This window comes from Gigantopelta aegis, chromosome 9, assembly GCF_016097555.1.
Source record: "Gigantopelta aegis isolate Gae_Host chromosome 9, Gae_host_genome, whole genome shotgun sequence".
In the NCBI taxonomy this organism is placed as follows: domain Eukaryota; kingdom Metazoa; phylum Mollusca; class Gastropoda; order Neomphalida; family Peltospiridae; genus Gigantopelta; species Gigantopelta aegis.
Genome location: NC_054707.1, coordinates 14438664 through 14462306, shown reverse-complemented (window position 1 = coordinate 14462306; position 23643 = coordinate 14438664). Strand labels below are relative to the sequence as shown.

The 23643-nt window shown below is 36.2% G+C and overlaps 1 protein-coding gene across 5 annotated transcripts in view; it reads left to right on the top strand.

Moving 5' to 3' along the window:
• LOC121381139 (formin-like protein) overlaps positions 1-23429 on the top strand; it is an 84331-nt gene extending 60902 nt beyond the window's left edge. For all 5 annotated transcript variants that reach the window (XM_041510288.1, XM_041510286.1, XM_041510285.1 and 2 more), the window contains 12 exons: positions 620-770; positions 2027-2154; positions 3932-4009; positions 6033-6119; positions 7551-7619; positions 8425-8505; positions 8698-8827; positions 9392-9567; positions 10538-10639; positions 11388-11489; positions 12978-13083; positions 14095-23429. In XM_041510288.1, the coding sequence (XP_041366222.1) occupies positions 620-770; positions 2027-2154; positions 3932-4009; positions 6033-6119; positions 7551-7619; positions 8425-8505; positions 8698-8827; positions 9392-9567; positions 10538-10639; positions 11388-11489; positions 12978-13083; positions 14095-14201 (1317 nt within the window). In that variant the 3' untranslated portion in view covers positions 14202-23429. The remainder of the gene's footprint in view (positions 1-619; positions 771-2026; positions 2155-3931; positions 4010-6032; positions 6120-7550; positions 7620-8424; positions 8506-8697; positions 8828-9391; positions 9568-10537; positions 10640-11387; positions 11490-12977; positions 13084-14094) is intronic.
• The last annotated feature ends 214 nt before the right edge of the window (positions 23430-23643 follow it).

Genomic DNA, 23643 nt, shown 5'->3' with positions numbered 1-23643 from the left:
TAGGTCCATTTGCTTCAGTTTACATTAAAAATGCCATAAAAAAAATTATGTTTAAAAAAATGATTGTATGCTAGTCTATGACCGTGTGGCTTCCTCGTCTTTGTCGGCAGTTGATTCATCCGAATTTTCGTCTTAAGACAACATTTCCAGGATTAGGGACGAAGTCTCTGATAAGTGGTTCAGACTGATATGGTTTGATGCCATTAGCACAAGTTGGACACAATTCTTCGTCACTCGAATCGCTAAGTTCGTCCACGCTGCTTGGTAGTTTCTTCAGTTTCCCTCTCATCGATGACGTCACGGGTCTAGCTCATCAATTGTCAACAGTTTCCGGCAAACATCGGAGATTGGCGAAAACCACCCCCCCTCCCAACCAAGACTGGCACGCTTAACTTAGTCAATAAGGGGAGCACGGTAGTTGCGTGTTGTGGTTTATGACGGCAAACAATTCATTACGCTGTATATATGGTTTGGTGTCCAGTCTCCTTTAATGTCTGACGCCATAAATAAAATCTATTGAGTGCGTTATTCAATATAACATTTATTTATTTCTTCACAAATACTAGAGTAGAAAATATGTTGGCATTGTATGTAACGACCGTATTTGACTATCTTGCAGGTGATAGACTTTGGTGATTTTGAGGAGACGTTTCGACTGGGGCCCATCGGTCATGCGCGGAGTTCGGGCAGTGAAACACCCAAGCTGTACCAGAAGAACAAGAAACCCACCAGCGTGTCGCTGCTGGAGCCCAATCGCCTGCGCAATGTCGGTAAGAATCTCTAGTGAAACAGCTCGATAGAAAACGTCTGCTTGAAACATCCTCCTCAATGTGATAATCTCCGTGTGTACACTTACTGACTTATTTAAATGCCTATATCACATATGACGTATCCTTCGAGACATGAGGGGGCAGGATGTAGCCCAGTGGTTAAGCACGCGCCTGATGTGTGGTTGGTCTAGGATCGATCCCCGTTGGTGAGCCCATTGGGCTATTTCTCGTTCCATCCAGTGCACCACGACTGGTATATCAAAGGCCGTAGTATGTGCTATCCTGTCTCTGGGATGGTGCATATGAAAGATCCCTTGCTACTAATGGAAAAATGTAGCGGGTTTCCTCTCTATGGCTGTGTCAAAATGACCATATGTTTGACATCCAATAGCCAATGATTAATAAATCAGTGTGCTCTAGTGGTGTCGTTAAACAAAACAAACAAACTTTCTAGACATGATTGCTGGATTGAAAACATCTGTATGAGGTATCCTTCCAGGGATTTATCCAGGTGTTCTGTGGGTCCGAACATAGGCCTCTTCCCAAAAGAAAGTGGCATAGAAAATTCCCAATTTCTATACTCAATGTATTTATGTAGTCATGTCTGTTCTAATGTGAGAAAGTCCTGCATCAGTCCCTGCCTTCTTCATGTGATAATCTTCTAGTAACTACTTACTGACTTACTTCGATGCCTGTTTACTCATATTTACAAATCACTTGTCTCAGGGGACAGTATTTCAAAATCATAAGATGCCAGAACTCTGTTGATGTGATTTTCATCTAGGTAACCGATTATTTGGTTACCAAAATTATATTTGCATAGCGAATGAAGTTCTGATGATCCTGTACTTTGTAAGTTTTAATTTTAGAACGTAATTGTTCCGTGCGTAACCGATTGACAGTTTGTGTAAAATTAAAATTGCATAACCATCATGTGAACAGAACGACGGTTCATGTGAAAAATTGTTCTCTGTCGTCTGAAGTTGAATACATCAGGGGTGGGAATTCTCCTCTGATTTGCGTTTTTTCTCTCATGGAACATTGCGTTTCCTCTCATTTTAATCGTTCTTGTCCCCGGACCCCTCTAGATTTCCTTTTTTTACATTTTACCACCCCGGACCCCTCTAGATTTCCTCTTTTTTACAGTTCACCAATTTCCACCCCGATACATAGAGTCCTGAATATTATTGAATTCTGAAAATGTCTGATTATGTCCAGAGTGAATTAGATCATTAATCTGTGCTTGTTTTGTGTAGCTATAACGCGCCGGAAGATGGAGATGACAAACGAGGAGATTGTGAAGGCCATCCACAACGTGGACTTGAAGAGGCTCTCACTGGACATGGTGGACATCTTGCTGACCATCCTCCCAAACGACCAGGAGGTACTGTACACAGTTACGACCATATGCATTATTTGTCTAGTGTGGTTGGGGGAGGGATCTAGCTTGGTTGACAGATTGCTTGCCTGAGCTGCTTGCACCGAAAGATCGAACCACCTCAGTGAAGACAGTTCACTGGACATGGTGGACATCTTGCTGACCATCCTCCCAAACGACCAGGAGGTACTGTACACAGTTACGACCATACGCATTATTTGTCTAGTGTGGTTGGGGGAGGGATCTAGCTCGGTTGACAGAGTGCTTGCCTGAGCTGCTTGCACCGAAAGATCGAACCACCTCAGTGAAGACAGTTCACTGGACATGGTGGACATCTTGCTGACCATCCTCCCAAACGACCAGGAGGTACTGTACACAGTTACGACCATACGCATTATTTGTCTAGTGTGGTTGGGGGAGGGATCTAGCTTGGTTGACAGATTGCTTGCCTGAGCTGCTTGCACCGAAAGATCGAACCACCTCAGTGAAGACAGTTCACTGGACATGGTGGACATCTTGCTGACCATCCTCCCAAACGACCAGGAGGTACTGTACACAGTTACGACCATACGCATTATTTGTCTAGTGGGGTTGGGGGAGGGATCTAGCTCGGTTGACAGAGTGCTTGCCTGAGCTGCTTGCACCGAAAGATCGAACCACCTCAGTGAAGACAGTTCACTAGACATGGTGGACATCTTGCTGACCATCCTCCCAAACGACCAGGAGGTACTGTACACAGTTACGACCATACGCATTATTTGTCTAGTGGGGTTGGGAGAGGGATCTAGCTCAGTTGACAGAGTGCTTGCCTGAGCTGCTTGCACCGAAAGATCGAACCACCTCAGTGAAGACAGTTCACTGGACATGGTGGACATCTTGCTGACCATCCTCCCAAACGACCAGGAGGTACTGTACACAGTTACGACCATACGCATTATTTGTCTAGTGGGGTTGGGAGAGGGATCTAGCTCAGTTGACAGAGTGCTTGCCTGAGCTGCTTGCACTGAAAGATCGAACCACCTCAGTAAAGACAGTTCACTGGACATGGTGGACATATGTTGACCATTCTGTCAAATGACCAGGAGGTACTGTAGACGGTTACTACCATATGCAGTATCCAGTTACTTCGGGTGGGATCGAGCTCGGTTGATGGAACGTTCGCCTGAGGTGCTTGCATCGTAAGATCTTGTTGACCATTCTGTGTAATGGCCAGGAGATTACCAACCTGTTAGTCCCATACATATTCTGATCACCCACTGAGAAATCAGCTTTTTTCAAATTACTAGGTTTTGCCAGAATGTACATATAAAATACACTCCACACAAAAAGTTGAGCAACAATCTGTAAACCATGAGTGTTGTATTCAGGAGTAGATAACTCTTAACAACCTGTATAACGGCCAAATTCACATTTGGGTATGTTGACTGCATGGTCAAAGTTTAATACTAAATCAAATTATTTCAACAGTATACCTTATTTTCATATTTATTTTGTTGTTGCTTAACCTCTAGTAAAGAGTATGTGTAAGAATGGGAATCTAAACACTTTCAAGACTGAGTTATTATTTGCACAGATGAGTTTATTTTAAGATTTTGAACAAAAAAGTCAAAAGAAAATTTATTATATAAAAAAAAAGAGTGTTTTAACGGTTGGAGAGTATTGTTTGAATACTTTTTAGAAAGAAAATATTTATAGAAGTGGATGATAACTGTATATATAATATGTTGTTTAACATCTATATAATATGTTGTTTAACATCTTGTGGTAAACACTTGTTTTGCAGCATAAACTGTACCGTGATTATGAGAGAGAGAAGAAACCTATAGATACCCTGTCTGATGAAGACAAGTTTGTCATGCAGGTAGGTTTACAAACAGGAAGTAACTGTAAGAATGATTTGACACAAGTTTGTCATGCAGGTAGGTTTACGAACAGGAAGTATCTGTAAGAATGATTTGACACAAGTTTGTCATACAGGTAGGTTTACGAACAGGAAGTATCTGTAAGAATGATTTGACACAAGTTTGTCATGCAGGTAGGTTTACGAACAGGAAGTATCTGTAAGAATGATTTGACACAAGTTTGTCATGCAGGTAGGTTTACGAACAGGAAGTATTTGTAAGGAAGTATCTGTAACAATGATTTGACACAAGTTTGTCATGCAGGTAGGTTTACGAACTGAAAATAGCTATAAGAACGATTTGACACAAATGTGTTCCTGTGCTTTCAATCAAAAGTGTGCAGTATATTAAGCTATTTTTCTTTTCTTTTTTGATTTTACCGTCCTCGGTGGCATAGTGGTTAGGCCATCCGGTCAACAGGCTGGTAGGTACTGTGTTCGGATCCCAGTCGAGGCATGGGATTTTTTATTCAGATACCGACTCCAAACCCTGAGTGAGTGCTCCGCAAGGCTCAATGGGTAGGTGTAAACCACATGCACCGACCAGTGATCCATAACTGGTTCAATAAAGGCCATGGTTTGTGCTATCCTGCCTGTGGGAAGCGCAAATAAAAGATCCCTTGCTGCTAATCAGAAGAGTAGCCCATGAAGTGGCGACAGCGGGTTTCCTCTCAAAATCTGTGTGATCCTTAACCATATGTCTGACACCATATAACCGTAAATAAAATGTGTTGAGTGTGTCATTAAATAAAACATTTCTTTCTTTTTTCTTTTTTCTGTTTTTGATTGAGTTTAAGATGTATTCATGCTTTGCCATAATGGATTGCCAGTTTTTAGTTAGAATTATAACACAAGCAACCACCACATATCTAAACTGTATCATCCCACAGATCACCATAGCATCAAAGGCAGTGGCATATGCTCTCCTATCTGTGTTCAAGTGCCTTACTGCTAATGGAAAAATGTAGTGGGTTTCTTCTCGAAGACTATGTCAGAATTACCAAATGTTTTAACATCCAATAGCCGATGCTTAATAAAATCAGTATTCTCAAGTGCTGTGGCTAAACAAAACAAACTTAGCGTCTTCAATTGTATTTTGTGCACTCCAGCCAGTGCACCACGACTGGTATATCAAAGGCTGTGGTATGTGCTATCCTGTCTATGGTATGGTGCATTTAAAAGATCCTTTGCTGCTAATTGAAAAGCAGGGTTCACACAGGTCATGGAAAGCATGGAAAGTCATGGAAAATGAAATTTTATTTTCCAGGCCTGGAAAACCTGGAAAAACATGGGTTTTACGGGAAGGTCATGGAAAGTCATGAAAAATCGGTAAAATTGTGACTTTTCAACTTATATCCAATTGAATCCACCTCGGCTGCGATAAAAATAGGTGTTTTACGTGTGAAAGTTAACAGATTCCAGTTTTAACTGCCCGATCCGGTTTTTAGCACAGTCGATTGTATGACTGGTATTGTTAATTCTGTTACGCTTTTACTTGCTTTGCTTAATACAAACAACTGAGAAACGGTTGAAAAGGTGGTCTTCTTTTGAATTTTTTTTACAATAAAAACGAAAGAACAGGTTAGTCAGGTTTTTGTTATTACAGTGAATCACAATTATCATGCCTGGAAAATGTCGTTTCAATGACAATTGGACTACAGATCCTTCTTACGAAAACTTTTCAAGCATATTTTCTAGATTATAAGTAATGCTTGTTGATTTAGCAATGCCAATGGTCATGGAATTTTTATAATTTAGTCATGGAAAGTCATGAAAATGTAATGGAAACTCAAGTCCAAAAAGGTGTACGAACCCTAGAAAAGAGTAGCGTATGAAGTGGCGACAGCGGGTTTCCTCCCTCAGTGTCTGGTCCTTAACCATATGTCTGACGCCATATAACCATAAATAAAATGTGTTGAGTGCGTTGTTAAATAAAACATTTCCTATTGTATTTTGTGATAAATATTATCTTGATTTATTTCAGATGTGCCGTGTTGAGAGGTTGACACAGAAGCTGACAATTATGAGCTTCATAGGAAACTTCTATGACAACATCCACCACCTACAACCGGTAAACCTCGATTTCTCTCTCATATGACTTTGATGTGGTGCTTTCAGTGGAAAGAACTTCATTATGTAGATTGTTTCACTGCTAGCAATAATTGAAGAAATTTGTTAAGTGCTACAAATTATTTGCAATCTAAAGTCAACCACAAATGATACGAGTGCTCCGCACAAGAATAGCCACAATAATAGCCATAATAATAGCCGCGATAATAGCCACGATAATAGCCGCGATAATGGCCGATTGTAAGACAACGTTAGTTTCATCGGTTGCTATGCAATCGACTACTCTAGTATGAGGTACTCGTATCATATGACCTTGCCTTAAGTGGTTTAACATTATTTTGTTTTCGCTAATTTGAATTATGATATGGCTTTAATTATTGTATGCTGTACAGTGTACAGATAAAGTAATTTTCCAAAGAAACTTAGATGATTATATTGATTTAATACTTGCCCTTTTCTTCAATTTCTACTTTAAACATTAAAAAATTATTTTCAGTGTTTATATATTCTTGCCAAAGTGCCGTGTATATAAAATTGTGGGCCAATTAATGTCCAGTTGTCCACTTTTGAGGATTATCTGTTTTAAAAAATAATTATTATAATTATTGTTCTTTTTTTTTCATTTAGTAACAACTTAGCAAAAGTAATTAGAAATGCCCAACAAACTCAATTAAATATTTTCAAAAACATGTTTGTCCATCTTAAGCCCAGTTCTCACTTGAACGATTTTTCGTACAACTGCTGTGCGACTAAAAGATTGTACAGCCGTGCGATTCCCGTACGAATTACCTAGGGTTCTCTCCTCCCTCCCCTCCTTCCCCCCCCCCCCCCCCCCCCCCACACACACACACACACCCAACCCCCACAGTCTCACTTGTGCGACTGCCTTTCTGCACCGGGCTCGCATGAGATTTGCACAGGTTGCACGGAAGTCTGATGGATGTCGCACAGGAGTTGCAGGGGGTCCGCTGGGAACTCACGTACGACTGCCGTGCGACCTATCATACTGCCGTGCGACTGCTTTGGAACCTCTATGCGACCAATGCAAACTGTGCGAACCTAGAGACAGTCGTATGATAATTTTAAACATTTGAAAAATGTCGCACCGGCATGCGACATGTCCGAAATACACATGACACCCCTACAACGTGTGCGAATCATCAACATACTGCCGTGCGACTCCCGCACGCCCTGTACGATTTGGTGGTTGCACGGAATTTGCGTAGAAAATCGTTCAAGTAAGAACAGGGTTTTATGAACTTCCATAGGAATTGTAACAGTTCCACAAATGATATAGAAAGTGATTTTTAATACTTAGTAGCAATTCATGCAAGCAGTTGTAGACCTTAACATTTATAATACATGTGCTTTATGCTTGTTGGTATGTCAGGAAGTGATTTACTAATTACTTAATTAATTAAATACTTTTCAGCAAGTGAATGCCATCATAGCTGCTTCAATGTCGGTGAGAAGCTCACAGAAAATCAAGAAACTTCTTGAGGTAACCTGTACTTATTGTTATTATTTAAAAACAAAATTGTTTTGGTCTGGAAGAATGTAAAAAAACTCTTTGTTTGCTATGCTTCTTGCTACATTGCTTACTTGAAGTCACAGTCCCTCTATGTAGTTCCTCAAGTATACCGGCGTCGTGGTTAGCCATCGGTCTACAGGCTGGTAGGTACTGGGTTCGGATCCCAGTCGAGGCATGGGTTTTTTAATCCAGATACCGACTCCAAACCCTGAGTGAGTGCTCCGCAAGGCTCAATGGGTAGGTGTAAACCACTTGCACCGACCAGTGATCCATAACTGGTTCAACAACGGCCATGGTTTGTGCTATCCTGCCTGTGGGAAGCACAAATAAAAGATCCCTTGCTGCCTGTCATAAAAGAGTAGCCTATGTGGCGACAGCGGGTTTCCTCTCAAAATCTGTTGGTCCTTAACCATATGTCTGACGCCATATAACCGTAAAATAAAATGTGTTGAGTGCATCGTTAAATAAAACATTTCTTTCTTTCTTTCTTTTCTCAAGTATATAACTTCTATTTAGTGCAAAATGTATTTGGAATACTACAAACAACAGGCTGACCCAGATGATTTAAAGACTTTGTTTTGTTTGAAGAATTAAAAACAAAATTCAGTGCCCTGTGCATATGTCTTAGACAATAAGTTTCAAATAATGTGTAACTACATTATTTAAAAAGCATGCTGTAAAAGCCAAAAGTATTTTTAAACTGTCTACTAGTAATAACTAGGGTACATGTGATTAATAATATAAATTATATTATAATAATTGTTTTGTTTTACAGATTATTCTTGCGTTTGGAAATTACATGAACAGTGCTAAGCGTGGGGCTGCCTATGGATTTAAGCTGCAGAGTTTGGACATGGTGGGTTACCGTTAGATACCATTGTGTTTGATTTAAAATGTGCTGAAGTGTCATTAAATAAACTTTTCTTTTGCTACAATTAGGTAATACTCATTCATAAAAGTTTATTCTTTTGTAAAAAAATTCATATAGTTGTAAAAACCTTAAAATATATATTTTTTTATTTCAAACACTGTGGTTTCTTTGCTGTAGTTGGTGGACACAAAATCTGGCGACAAGAAAGTGACTCTGATGCATTTTCTGGTGCTAACAATACAGGAGAAGTTTCCTGATCTTCTCAACTTCGACTCAGAACTTCGCTTCATTGAGAAGGCTGCTGTTGGTAGGTATTGCACTAAATGCTGCACTAAATACATGTTTTCTTTGGGGGTGGGGTGGGGGTGGGGGGTGGTGGGAGGAGGGGGTGTTATGGTTTGGAGGTGGGTGTTTCAGGGCTAGCTCTGGGTCAGCAGAAAATTTTGCCCAATTATTTATTAAACTTAAAAAATTGTATCAGAATATCAATTACTACATAAAATTATTTCACCAAATTAAAATAAAATTCACCATTTGTTTTTAAAATTCGCAATTGGCGAATTTGGTGAGTGCCAGAGCTAGCCCTTGTGTTTTTTAATTATGAAGGTTGTGGTAGGTCAAAATTAGTTGAAACTATTACACTCTGAAGAAGACTAGTGGCTTAAAATACAAGAAAATGACTGACATTTTTAAAATTTAGTTTTTATTCGTTTTTTTGTTGTTACATTATGTGTGTATTGATCAATACACTGAACGCAACTGGATGTCATTATCTGGGTACAATTTTATTAATAATAGCGGTCTCTCATTTACAACTATTTATTTTGGATGGCAAAATGTTCACTAATAAAATGGATGTTTTCTTTTTTAGTTTCCATGGAGAACATTTCCACAGATATCCATGAGTTGGAAAAAGGTTTTGATTTGACAAAGAAAGAGTACAACGCCCGCAAGGATTCCAAGGATTGTCCAGTAATCCTGAAGGATTTCCTGGTCAACTCTGAGGAGCGCTTCAAGAAACTTCTTGCCGATGTGAAAACAGCTCAAGTATATAACTTTATCTTTTATACAGTTTGTGTGTGGCTCCTGCTGTGTCCACTATAACATATGATGTCTCTGATATTTATTAAAACTTCACATAAAAGAAGGAAGAAGAAATGTTTTATTTAGTGATGCACGTTCAACACCTTTTATACTCCATCGGGCAAATGGTTAAGGATCACACAGATAATGAAACCCGATGCCGCCACTACATGGGCTTTTTTTTAAATTACTGGCCTTGGTGGCATCGTGATTAGGCCATCGGTCTACAGGCTGGTAGGTACTGGGTTTGGATCCCAGTCAAGGCATGGGATTTTTAATCCAGATACCGACTCCAAACCCTGAGTGAGTGCTCCGCAAGGCTCAATGGGTACCAACCAGTGATCCATAACTGGTTCAACAAAGGCCATGGTTTGTGCTATCCTGCCTGTGGGAAGTGCAAATAAAAGATCCCTTACTGCTAATCGGAAAGAGTAGCCCATGTAGTGGCGACAGCGAGTTTCCTCTCAAAATCTGTGTGGTCCTTAACCATATGTCTGACGCCATATAACCGTAAATAAAATGTGTTGAGTGCATCGTTAAATAAAACATTTCTTTCTTTCTTTCTTTCCATCGGGCAAATGGTTCAGGATCACACCGATAATGAGAGGGGGAAACCCACTGCCGCCACATAATGGGCTTTTCTTTAAAATTTAACAGGAATTTTAGAGTTAGCACGACCTAAAACCTGTTTCTATCTATGTTTTTTTTTATGAAAAGCTCACAGAAAATCTATACTTTTTAAGATGTTACAAAAAATTTCAGATATTTATTTTTAAATAATTATTGTTAGTGAAGAAAAATGTTATAATTTCTTGATAATTGTAGCATTAAAAAATCCCAACAGATATATATGCTTTTAAGTGTTTAATGTTTGTTATACTTTTTTTCATTACAAATGTGATGGTATAATATTCCTTTGTTTGCTGTTTTACAGGATGCTTACAAACGTGTAGTTGAACACTTTGGTGAGAGTACAAGATCTACATCACCAACGACGTTCTTTTCTATATTTGTACGATTTGTTGCTTCATTTAAGGTAGGCAGCTGTCATCTTTATATCTTATTTAATTAATATCAGAAATATATAATTTCAAACTACATTCATTTATCTTGATTTGCTTTGACTTAGTGTCCTACTTTATATTAAAAAAGGATTCTAATCTTGTTAAATGTTGAGTTGGTCATCTTTTATTCTACAGAATGTTCAGAATGTTGAATTTGGACTACTTGTGTATATATATATATTGAGTATATTTTTGGGCTAAAAATCCTCATGGTTGACCCAATTCTACCAAGGTCAGGGAACGTCATATCTGATAGCGTCACTTTATATGGGCAAGTTGTCTTACTGAGCGTTATTGTTTATGGACCAAAACTAATTCAAAATAAAGTATGAAGTTTTAGTGTTATTATTAGCAAGTATCATACAAATTTGATTATAAGTATTATCTCTTATTTCTTTTATGTTCTGGGTATGAACAAATAAAAATCATCCACAAATTTATGTGAGAACGGCTTCGCCGATTCATACAGTTTGCAGATGATTTTGTTTTGTTCATACCCTGATGAACGTAAAAGAAATAACAGACAATCCTTAAAACAATATGCTATTGTTTCAGTTGAGGTCATCTGCTTCACAAGTATAAAATGATCAAACATTTTGTAATCACAATGCCTCATTCTTGTTTTTAATTTTTTAAATTAAAATGATTGAAAGTTTCTTCCATACTACTATACAGAACAAAGTGCACTTACTGACAACACTTCTTGTTTTTATTTTTTAGGACGCACTTCTTGAGAATGAGCGTAGGAAGAAGTTGGAATATGCAAACATGGTGGAGCCAAATATGTCCATGGCTCTGAAGAAAGATAAGAAAATGTCACAGGTGGGCATGTCGGTCATTGAGTCCATTAGGCCTATTAAATATCCCTTGTTGCAGATTAAAACTGGTTTTAGTCGTTTAATAGTTGAACCATCAAACTTAAGGCTGCTAGTTAATGGGTTTGCATCAGTCTGTACAGCCCCCCGCTCCCACCCAGAGTGATTTTTAACAGCTTAATGGGGAGGTGTAATACAGCTGGTGATGTTCCATTGATGGATTATATGGGGAATAACTGGTTACTGTCTTAAGATATTGGCTTTATCCTGCGAAGGTTAGAATGGCGAATGCAGCGAGGCTCTGCCGAGCTGCATTCCCCATTTGACCTGAGCAGGATAAAGCCATTATCTTAAGACAGTAACCAATTATTTCTTTCATCTTGCAATCCTACTGGAATAGTAGGAAAATCATTAATTATTCCATTTTTGTGTACCCAAATAGAGTTTCGTCAACCTAGAAAGGCTTTTGCCGTATGACGTCATTTTTTCTAAAAGGCTAGCTACATTCTGTGACATTCAAAAAGCGTTTCAAAACTCTAATTCATAAATAAATATACAAGTTTTGTATTGTTATCGCAAAAGTAAAGTTATTTGTATTTACTGTACTTAAACAAAAGATTTAGAGAGTATGTTTATTGAAAATCTACTCTGAAATACTCGAGTCAAGTCGGGCTTATGACACGTGACCTATATTTTTGGTCACTGACCAAAAATATAGAGATTTATGTAGTCATCATATCTTGCCAATGTATACAGTGATTGCGGGATAAAATAAAATAATTGATCAGTTCAGATCCACTGATGTGATGATCAATTATGAAGACAGTGGTATGTGCTATCCTGTACATGCGAAAGTCTGTATCGAACGCTGCTGCTATTGGAGGGGAAATAAACAAGCCTTGAGAATGTAGTGTTTAAGCCACTGATCTTAAGGCCGCAAGAAACCAGGTTCAAATCCCAGTACTGGTTAACACCCAGGGCGAGTTTTAATGTCTCAGTGGATAGGTGTAAGGCCACTACACCGACTTCTCCGTGACTAACCACTAATAACTAACCATTAACCCACTGCTATGGACAGCCTAGATAGTTGAAGTGGGTGTCCAGAACATAGACGACGATTGATTCTGCAACCCATTGCTCTTCAGATGAGTTTGTTCTGTCCCGGACCAGATCCACTCACTCACACACACTCACACACACACTCACTCACTCACTCTCTCTCTCTCTCTCTCTCTCTCTCTCTCTCTCTCTCTCTCTCTCTCTCTCTCTCTCTCTCTCTCTCTCTCTCTCTCTCTCTCTCTCTCTCTCTCTCTCTCTCTCTCTCTCTCACTGACTCACTCTCTGACTCTGACTCTGATGAGGACGAGTGCTCAACCGAATAAGTAGAATCGTGCCCCTGTCTTGCGACATACATATTTAGATAAAACTTGCACCAGTTTTCTGTACTCTACATGTAACGGTAGCCAGATTTCTCTGACGATTGTTATAATTTCAGGAGGCGATGGTTTCCGAGCTGAAGAGTCGCAACCGACAGATCAAAGACAAGAAACTGCTCAACAAAGACGAGGTTTACCATGGAGCCCTGGAAGACATACTGCTAGGTTTGTGTTATTACTTTGTAGAGTAAAGCAGATAACAGTTGAACACCTCCACTTAGTTCTTTGTATTCTTCGTAGCATGGTTAGGTAAAACACCCAACAGCGATTCCTGAGTGCAGTCGTAACATTGTCAAAACTTATTGTTGGACTCTACCTTGTTCAGAGATACAATTTTGAAAATGTTATGGTTTTGTTGAACAGATTAAGATATTGTATGTCTTTTTAAATTTTAAATGTTGGGATTTAATTACCTTAAGTTTCTGTTAAGTCAAATTTCATCACATCTCTTCAGTTGCTATTTGAATTGATTTGATATCACATTTTAAACATTTTCCTTAAAGGCGCAGGCCCTAGTTTCAACCCGTACAAATGGACACTAAGTTTGGTTAAGTTACAAATCTGTAGCACATTTGGATAACATTACCAGGGAGTGAAACAAGAGCCTGTGACGTTGAAATGGTGAAATACTGTTAAAAATAGACTAAAACTTGACTCCATAACTGTTACTTCTCAGACACATGGACGTTTTTAAAAATATAAAAAGTGCATTTTGTGACATTTGAAATACCAGGATGACCAGAAAAACATTGGTTGTATGGAAATTGATAATCTAAACAGTAAAATATAAGTAAAGTTTGATTTCAGTGATCGTGAACGGCTCTAATAGTGAAAAATATGCCTTAGTGTTTAAAAACTAGGGTCTGTCCCTGTAAACTTTGTAATGCTTGACAATTGGTCTCTGAAATAACATTTTCTGCAAACTGATGTTGACATCCAAATGTCTCTCACTTACAAACACAGACCATGCAGAAAGGGTATACTTAAGTTGTTCAATATATTATCATACTTATACACAAAGTGAAAACTAGCTCGAACCCATTGACAAGTAAACACAGAAGGTACATACATGTACCATGTATAAAATGATACGCTGTGGGGCTGTTTCGACAGTATGTGTCATGTTTATCTGATGAGGTTTATCTAATGGAAGTTCATATTTGTTTGTTTGTTTAGATTTGAAGAACGAGCCGTACAGACGTGCGGACGCTGTCCGTCGCAGTCAGAGACGGAGAGTGGAGAACATGATCATTCCATCGACAGGACGCAGTGAGATCTTCTAAACCACGCGTGCTGGTACTGACGTGTGTTTGTACTGATGTGTGTTGGTACTGACACCTGTTTGTTCTGACGAGTGTTGGTATTGACACATGTTGGTACTGATGCATGTTTGTTCTGACGCATGTTGGTACTGACGCATGTTGTTCTGACGCGTGTTGGTACTAACACATGTTGGTACATGACACATGTTGGTACTGACGCGTGTTGGTACTGACACTGTTGGTACATGACGCATGCTGATACTACTGTGTAGTGCAGATATGACCGGTCCTGTATGGTGATAAGTCGGAATCGGTATTGATGCCACTTGCATAATTAACCAGGTTGTCCGTTCCATGGTGCCAGAAGCAATTTTAACCCTTTGAGTGGTGAGACGTCTTCCTCCAATGCTGGTAGTACCTGCAGTCATGTCTGGACTAGAGGAGGGTCGGTAGTAACTCTTCATATTTGTGGATGAGGCCTCTGTGGTGAAACAATCACATATACAAATTAGCAGTTTGCGTCATGGTGCTTCACTTTGAAACTGGAAATTGCACATACACAATATATGTTGAATTTTACTGTATATTAATAAAACAAACGATAAATCCATTTATTAGGAGTTGGAGATGTATCGACAGGCTGATGTCATCCGGCTAAAGCTCCGTGCATTGTATTAACACAAATTGTTGTCTGTTGACTTAGCAGGCAGCCAAGTTAGCAGGAGTTCATGCTTCCATAAGATTACAAGATGGATTCCTGCACATAATTTTCACGATTCTGGCAGGATTGGAGAAAAAAAATCCACCAAATTCAATGCCTGGTTAGTATTTGATATAAATGCTTCATTTACCCCTCACATGTCACAAATAACCATTGACCTATACCAAAGCATAAGACTTTAAATACATAGTAGTCCAAAATCTTATTTTAAAAATTATTGTTATTAGCATTCGTACTTTGATGCAGAGTGAATTGTGGCTTTTTTTTTACTGTTATTTAACAAGTTACCTGTTCTTACTTTTAATTCCCATTACCTCCTTATGCTAAGCATGTTAATAGTCTTCTTTCTAAACTAATTTATCTCAAATTTCACCAAGCAGTAAAAATTATATCATCTTTTCACAGGAAGTAAAATAATTATTTATTTATTATTATTTTATTTTTTAATGGTTTTTTTGTTTAAACAAATAAATTATTACTAGTATGGATATCATGATATCTAATATATTTTAAATGACATTTAGTGCGATTGTTTTATACCCCTTTTTAAGAAATCTGATTTCGACAATTTTAAATAACATGGTTACCTTACCGTGACATCAATGTATATGTACCATGTGTGTGATGTATGTGACACATTTTAATGCATTGTAACGTTGTAGACATACAGTGACATGCGTCATACATGCAAGTGAATACGTATGCTGAACTATTGACAGTTGACAAATGGCTGGAGTGTTTATGTTTAATGTTAGCTGTTAAGTATAAATGTAAACATGTCACTTGAATTGTCACCATGCCGACAAGACCGACACAACCTGCTTTACATGCCGTCCTATGTCTTCCAATACATGTTTTAAATGTGCAGGTTTTTGTGAATAGTCTTTCTTGTTAATGACCTACTTAAAGAGAAATTATTGGGAATTTTATAAGGTTTTTTTTTTTCTAACACCAGGTTTACAGGCTCTGTTGTGCATCTGCTATATCAAAATTTACAAAATATCTTTCCTTTTTTAAACTAGTTTGAAGCACTAATTGATTACTAGTTTTTATTACATACCCATTTAAATCTTATTGCAGTAATAATAGCCAATGATTGCTGGTTGCTGACTTATTTTAACAAGCAAGACTTACTAACTTCTATATATTTATATGCCGACATTATTTGTCAGGACATAACAAATGGATGATGATGATTAGATGGATGGTGAAACCACAGTATTTCCTTTCCTTTTGGTATAGTACTGCTTGACGGGGCCGTGCTCCACACTTCCTGTCAGTTGAGCTTTCTCTGTATTACCAGAGACAGGGGTACACGGAACCTGCAGTGTCCGTCTGGTAATCATCCCCCATGTGGGGTCATACAGTCGGGAGACACACCCATAATCCGTGAAGTGGGTGAAACTGTGTATGTGGTCTTACACCTCCCCCATTGAGCCTTGTGGTGCACTCACTCTGGGTTTGAGCTGGTACTGAATGAAAAATGCCCCTTTGCCTCAGGTGGGATATGAACCCAGTACCTACTAGCCACAAGTCGATGGCATAACCACTAAAGCACTGAGACTATAAAAATGTGTCCCAATTAAGCTTTTATAAGAAAATAGGAATTCTATAACAATGAAATGTACACGACGTCTCTGTACTATTTTACAAGTCCTTGTGTTGTTAATGGATTTCACTTTTAAAGACATTATCCCTAATTATAATGTAGTGAATATTCTTCTTTTTTCACTATTACCATTAAATTACACATTATTACTGCTTAAATTATAAATTTTTGGCAAATCGGTGAGTTTTTGGTTATCCCTGTTCTTGTAGTAGGTCCAAACTGTAACACTTTATGTGTAACGAAAAGGTTACGTATCTCAGAAACTGGAGTCATCGACTTTAAATAGGTGCTAACAGAGCTTGTGAATTTGGTTTCAGAAATAAGTGATCAGTTCTTCTTTACCAAATTACACTGATCTTCTTTTTGTGCTGTTCAGCTTTGCTTATATTTGTGTAGTTGCCAATGGGATCAGTTGCATATCAAGATGATAAAGTACGCAGTTTGGTTTTATTTTTTTACGGCTTTATTTTTAAATCTGTTGTATGTTTGTCCATCTCACAATACTTAAAAATGGTTTATTTGGTACCTCCCCCACACCTTTCGTCTTGTCTTTACAAAGTAAAGAGACTAGGTGACTTTTCCAGCGATGACTTCAACTTGTGTGTAGCTTAAAGTTAAAAGTTTTGCAGTTAGTGCCACATTGAAGTTATGTCCTCCATCAGTGAAACTTGGTTTGTAGTTACATCTACAATTGTTCACCTCAATGCGCGATTTAAAAAAAAATTAGAAATTTATTAAAATTAAACTTTAATTCATTTTTTTTTTTTTTAAGTTTAAAAAAACAGACATGCATTGAGATAACAGTGGTAGGTGATACATCTCGGGCCTAATTCACAAAGGTCTCTTAGGCTCTTCTAGACAACAAGTTGCAAGAGTTTAGTGAATTAGGCCCCTGATCTTGTTCCAAAATAAGTGTCGATACATAATTGGAGAAAAGAATATGTCCAAATCACACGTAGTATAGATTTAACTAAACTATTTTTGATGCTCTTTTTACGCATTAAAAACTAAATATTTAGTTTTGCTAGACTTGAATTTTAGTGTATTTTTACTTTTGTATATGGAAAATAGTACCACCCATTTCATTTGACTACCAATTTGCATACTTTACCTACTAATGCATCTTACTTTGAAAGATTGAATGAAAATATTTCAAGACATGAACAGAATTATGTACTGGACCCCCAGAATATTTTTGATAGTTACTTTGTTCTTCCATATTCAAAATTTAAGTAATTCTTCATGATGTGTTTTACGAATTGTAATTCGTTTGCAGACCGCTAAGTGTGAACAGTTGGGCCAATCTATAGTCATTCTATCAAAATGTTTTTTTGTAAATAATTTCAATTTGGATTGACATAAGAAAAGTAAAAGTGTTTTGGAAATAACAAAGAAATACCATTTGTGTGTGCAATTTACAAATCAGTCGGCTCGGAAATAAATAACTTGTAGTAAATTACATTGTATGAACAAAATGCGATCCCTGTGGGACGGACTATAGGATGTTAGTCATTTCCTAAACCAGATTCATACACAGGTTTTTTTTTCAACTTCGAAAGAGTGGATTTTTGTACCAGCTTAAAATATTTTGTTTGTTTGTTTGTGTCTTCTTCTTTTTTTGTAATATGTGCAATTTTATATTCAGTGCTTTCCACATTTATATGTCTGTTCAAGTGAATAGTAAAACGGGTATTGTAAATTAAAAATTGATTTTAAAAAGTTTGTTCAAATATTCAGACATTAAGTGTTGATGAAAATTTGTTTTGTAAAAAACGGTTTCATTCTGTTTATATTGATTTCAGTATTTCCAACACAGTTTACTATTCACTTTAAATATTGTAAATTTTCATCATCATCAAGTTGTTTCATACGTGGATATTCATCAACACTTTTTATTAGTTTGCCTTAAAAACCTACTAGCTTTATAGGTGGGTATAAATTATAATACAAATTTACCATCCCCCCATTTGTTACATCTGTTTTGGTAACTGGTAGTATTATTATCTTCAATAACAAATTATATATTACACAATTTTATATATGGTTATTCTTGGATGTTTGTCCTGTGACAGAAATTTGCAGCTCATGTGTAAAACACACAATGAGGTGTTAAAACTGGAGACTTTCTGTGTTACATAGTATTCACAATATTGATATGTGCTATGTTTCACTGATGTTAACTGTGCAAGTATAAATTATTTAAGTATTAATATTATACATATAATAATATTGAATATATATGTTTACTGTTATAAACAAAACTAAGGTAGCTGATTATATGAATAAAAGTACAATTATTTTTTTTATGTTATAACCACGATTGACATTGAAAAGGTTTTTAACAACAATTTGCTTTCGTTTCTAATAAAAATTTCCCACCTGTTTTCATAAACAATTTAAAGTTTTTTCAATATAAAAAGTCTCCAAACGTCCTATACAAAATAAAATGGTTGAATGTGTTTTTTAATTAATACACGACCATGTCACAGTTTTGTTTGTGTAATTATTCCCAATATGTTGTTATCAACATCTATAAGAAATTATTTTTAATTTTTTATTACCATTTACAGGTGCTTGATTCTATTACTAGACATTTTGCGAGAGAAAAATACATGTAAACTGAGATGGAGATGGGGCCCTTGTGAATTTACAGATTCAGTTTAAATTTTTCAATCAAATACAATTGACATGTTATCTGGTGAAGTCCGTAATTTCATATCACCTAGTGCAAGCTTGACTTGTGATATGATTAGATGTGAATCATATTTGAAAGAAAACGTTAAAACAATTTGTATTTTTAATTTACATTTGTTAATTTTCTCATGTAAATGTCTAATAAATGTCCAATTGTTTGTATCCCCCACACCCCCGCACACAATTTGATGTACTGATAGTGTATTTATTTCTCATATTGTACATATTTTGTTTTCTTTTTATACTAGAATCGTTTATGATCTGTTTTCATCATTTGTGTGATATGTATATTCTGATATTCGACACGCTTAGATATGTTAATGAAATCTGTCATATTTTCTATGTAAATTATCTTTAAGTTAGTTTTATTCTCTGTTACGTTTTTTTTTTTTTTTTTTTTTTTTTTAATTCCTCTTATGCCAAAATAGGTACATGTAGCTGCTCAACATATTATTCGGCTCTTTATCTGACCTCCAGTCTATTTGTCTGACAGGTTATTATTAGGTTTTTTTTATTGCACACGTCTGTCCATCCATTTCACCTGCCTTCGAATTTTTTTTAAATTGTAAGTCTGCAATTAAAAAAAAGGCTATCTTGCGCTTTGCTCTGTTCTAACTAATGAAACCATATTAATCAATATTCTGTTCTAATAATTAAATGGAATTCTTAACAAATGTTTACTCTTTTTTTTTTCATTTCTTTTTTTTCAATAAAAATTGTGATATTAAATTATTGTAATCTCTCTATGGTAATACCCATCTCATTCTGAGAAACCATACATGTTCAAAAGTGAAATGATGGTATAGGAGATATCAGAGTTTAAATGCTTATGGGCTTGGAATACTAAATACAACATGATGTTGGTTTTAGCTGTCGGTAATGTCACAATGACAAGAATACATCTGAACATACATGTTAACTGTTTTTGGGTAATGCTCAACACATATCTCTACTTAATTAAAACTTGGTTAGCATTAAAGGAACCTGCATTAATGAATATTGATGTATATACATGTAACATTGTAATATGATTTACTACTTCTTCAGCATTCAAAATTTAATCTAGTACATATAAACATATAAGACAGTTATAAAGTATTGTTCCTTGATTCAAAATAAACCATTTATCCATTGCTTTTGTTATATATATATATATAATTACAAAGATTTTGGAGTGAAATATTTGGTAGTGTTAATATTGGTGTCTGACAATCTTTAATGAAAATAGCTCAAAGCAAATGTTTTAACATAAACTGAAAAACTCAGATATGTGCTCAAAACTACAAAACACGATAGCTTACATTTTTGTGCTTCTACTGTGCACACTTTTTTATCTTTGTTTTTAACTATAATATTGTTTTAATGTTGAGGTGTGATGGCAAAAGATGTTAATAAAAGACATTATTATTTATCTCAAGTAATACATTTTAACGTTGAGGTATGACAGCAAAAGATGTTAATAAAAGAAATTTTTACTTATCCCAGATAATAAATTTGAACAGGTGGACTAATGTTTAAATATTTCAGCTGGTATCTTACATAATTAAGTTGTGCCACTTAAAAAGACTTGATATCACAATTCAGCAGTATCAGATATTTGGATCTCAAACTATGAAAACAGCAGAGCAACTATGGTACTGACAGTTTACCGGTTTTTAAACAGTTTGTATACCCAGTGATGGTCAACTAGTATTTGCACAATGTGCCTTTTATTAATATTTAATCCCATAGAATTATAACATTTTATCTGTTTGGTATTTTAATATTAAAATTGTCAGGAGTTTACTATGGTAACACGTTTCCTACTAATAAAGCAGTTTTGAAGACTGAAGTTCATGTTAAATATGCTTTCCTGTTTAGAGATCAGAATTGGTATGCTCAATGCATATTTGACAATCCTAATGTTTGTAGTAGACCAAACTTTGTTTTATTTCTTGATATAAATTTATTTCATGTGTATGAAATTGTTGGGAGGTTGATGGTTTACCCATGCATGGATGTAGTACTACACATCCGGCAAGAGAAGACAATTCTGCAGTGGCTGTTATGACTGGTTGTATAGCATATTGGTTGTGCTAGCACTAGGTAAATATGAATAATATAAATTTAAAAAATGCTATGTTTTGGTTACTACAAACATTAGGATGACCAGAACTGTTGGATATACAGCCACCGATATTCAAATGTACTTGTAACTAATTTTAGTTGTTCAAATACTGTTAGTCGGAATCCTGAAAAACGGTAACAAATCTCAGTTCAGTTTGTTAAAGGAAAATAAATATAAACAAAACATGCATTTTATTTCGAATATGGTCTCATACAACCGAGTTAAAATGCAAATTAAAATATTTGCTCACCTAATCATTATGCAATCGGCTTATGTTGTTAGTTTTAAAACGTACACAACAATGAAAGTAATATTTTATTCATGTACATAATATGTGTCAATGAATCCCCCCCCCCCCCCCACCTCCTCCGTTGTTTAATTCCCTTGGTGTTTATATTGACCCATAATATGGTGAAATGGTGTGGTAAGCTTCTTAGTATAGCATTTGATGTGCATGTATATTTGTATAAAATGTACAGTGAAGACTTTTATTACTGGCATAAGAAGAAACAGCGTGCATTCATAGTGTTTTCAGTAGTTTGTATGCATTTACATTGTACCATAGTTCTCATGTTTTCTTTTAAGTTTTTTTTTTTTTTATATTGGAATATCCGATAGGCCTTTGCTTTGCATATTATGTAGGTTTTGTATACCGATAGAAGGAAATAAGGGAACACTTGGTGTTATTGATCATTTTTAATTTATTACTAGCGTAGTAAAATCTGTATAACATACAAAAATATCATGCGAGGTTGAATATTGGTAATGTGGAACTGAATGTCAGTAACACTAGCTGTTAACTTCCTGATATTAAGGATGAGAGTTTTAGTTGCAGTCAGTCTTCTACGTTTCTATTCAAGTGATCCCTTATTTCTTTCCATCAGTGTATATCATTATTTATTCCATTGCTTTTATGAGATGTTCGATTCATTAAAATGGATACTTGACTGGCAAGTGTTTAATACAGGATTTATCCTTAAAACAAAAATTATTACTGTGACATATGTCGAGAGCTTTTCCAAAAATCTACATTGTGGAGTGGAGTGAGGGTTGCACCGCCTATAAAATTAAAATAATAATAATGGGTGGGAATTGGTGAACTGTAAAAAAAGAGGAAAGCTAGAGGGGTCCGGGGTGGTGAACTGTAAAAAAGAGGAAAGGACGATTGAAATGCGAGGAAACGCGATGTTCCATGAGAGGTAAACTGTGGATCCGAGGAGAATTCCCACCCTTGTAATAAGGATTTATTGGGATGAATTCCAGTAGACACACAAGCACTATAAAATAATTTAGATGGCTTAGGCCTACCTCCTCTGCTAGAAAAAAAAGAAGAGAAAAACACCCACCCAAATGGTCAGAAACTTATAAATAATCTGGAATAGATTCAAGATGTCTAATGTCTACAGTGGTAATAGACGGTAGTAAAATATTAGGTTTTTTTAAAATCTGAAAGTGCTTCAGCTAGATTGCATAGTAAGCTTATCTTTCACGTTGGCCATTTGCTTTCATTTTATAGATCACCTATGTATGTATGTATGTATGCTATGTATTCATTAATTTGTTTTTACACGAGACTGTCCCGAGTTTTACTGCCATTGTAACATGTTTGACTAATGGAACACTTTCTAATGACAAAAAGTACAGATTACCAGTAAATGCATTTTTATGTTTATATTATACGTAATCTGTATATTGAATTGGTGGTTGTCCTAATGTTTGTAGCAGTCCAAACTGGACTTTACCTCACAATAATTTCGTATGTATGAAAAATATATATTAAGAAATAAAATGAAGCTTGAGCTAATACAAACATTAGGATGATTAAAAACACATTAAATATTCCCACATCAATATCGTGAACAGCAAAATGTATTTTATATTGAATTTTAGTGGTTAAGAACAATTACAATGGCAGAAAACTTAGAACAGATATTTCAAACCTCAGAAGCTAAAACCGAAATGATCTGTAATGTCAAGAATTACAAGAATTTGTTAAAAGAGATCTCCAAGACAAGAAAAGGGCCTAAGGTAATTTGTTCCTTCTATAAAACAAACAGTGTTGATCATGTTTCGCAGAAATCACCTTGTGCTGTGAGAATAAACCAAAATGCAAACTCCTTCAGCTCTTGCTTATTGATTTCAGAAGTGGGACATAACTGTTTCCTAAGTGTCCATGCTCATTTAATTGAGGAGAAGGGTGGAATTCAGGGGTTTAATTTACAAAGCTCGCTAAGCAACATCAGTCATTACATATCTTTTGGTATTGCACTGCGAGATCACAAATCTGCTACAGTTTAGTTAATTAGGCCCCAGTTTCATAAGTTAAACAAAA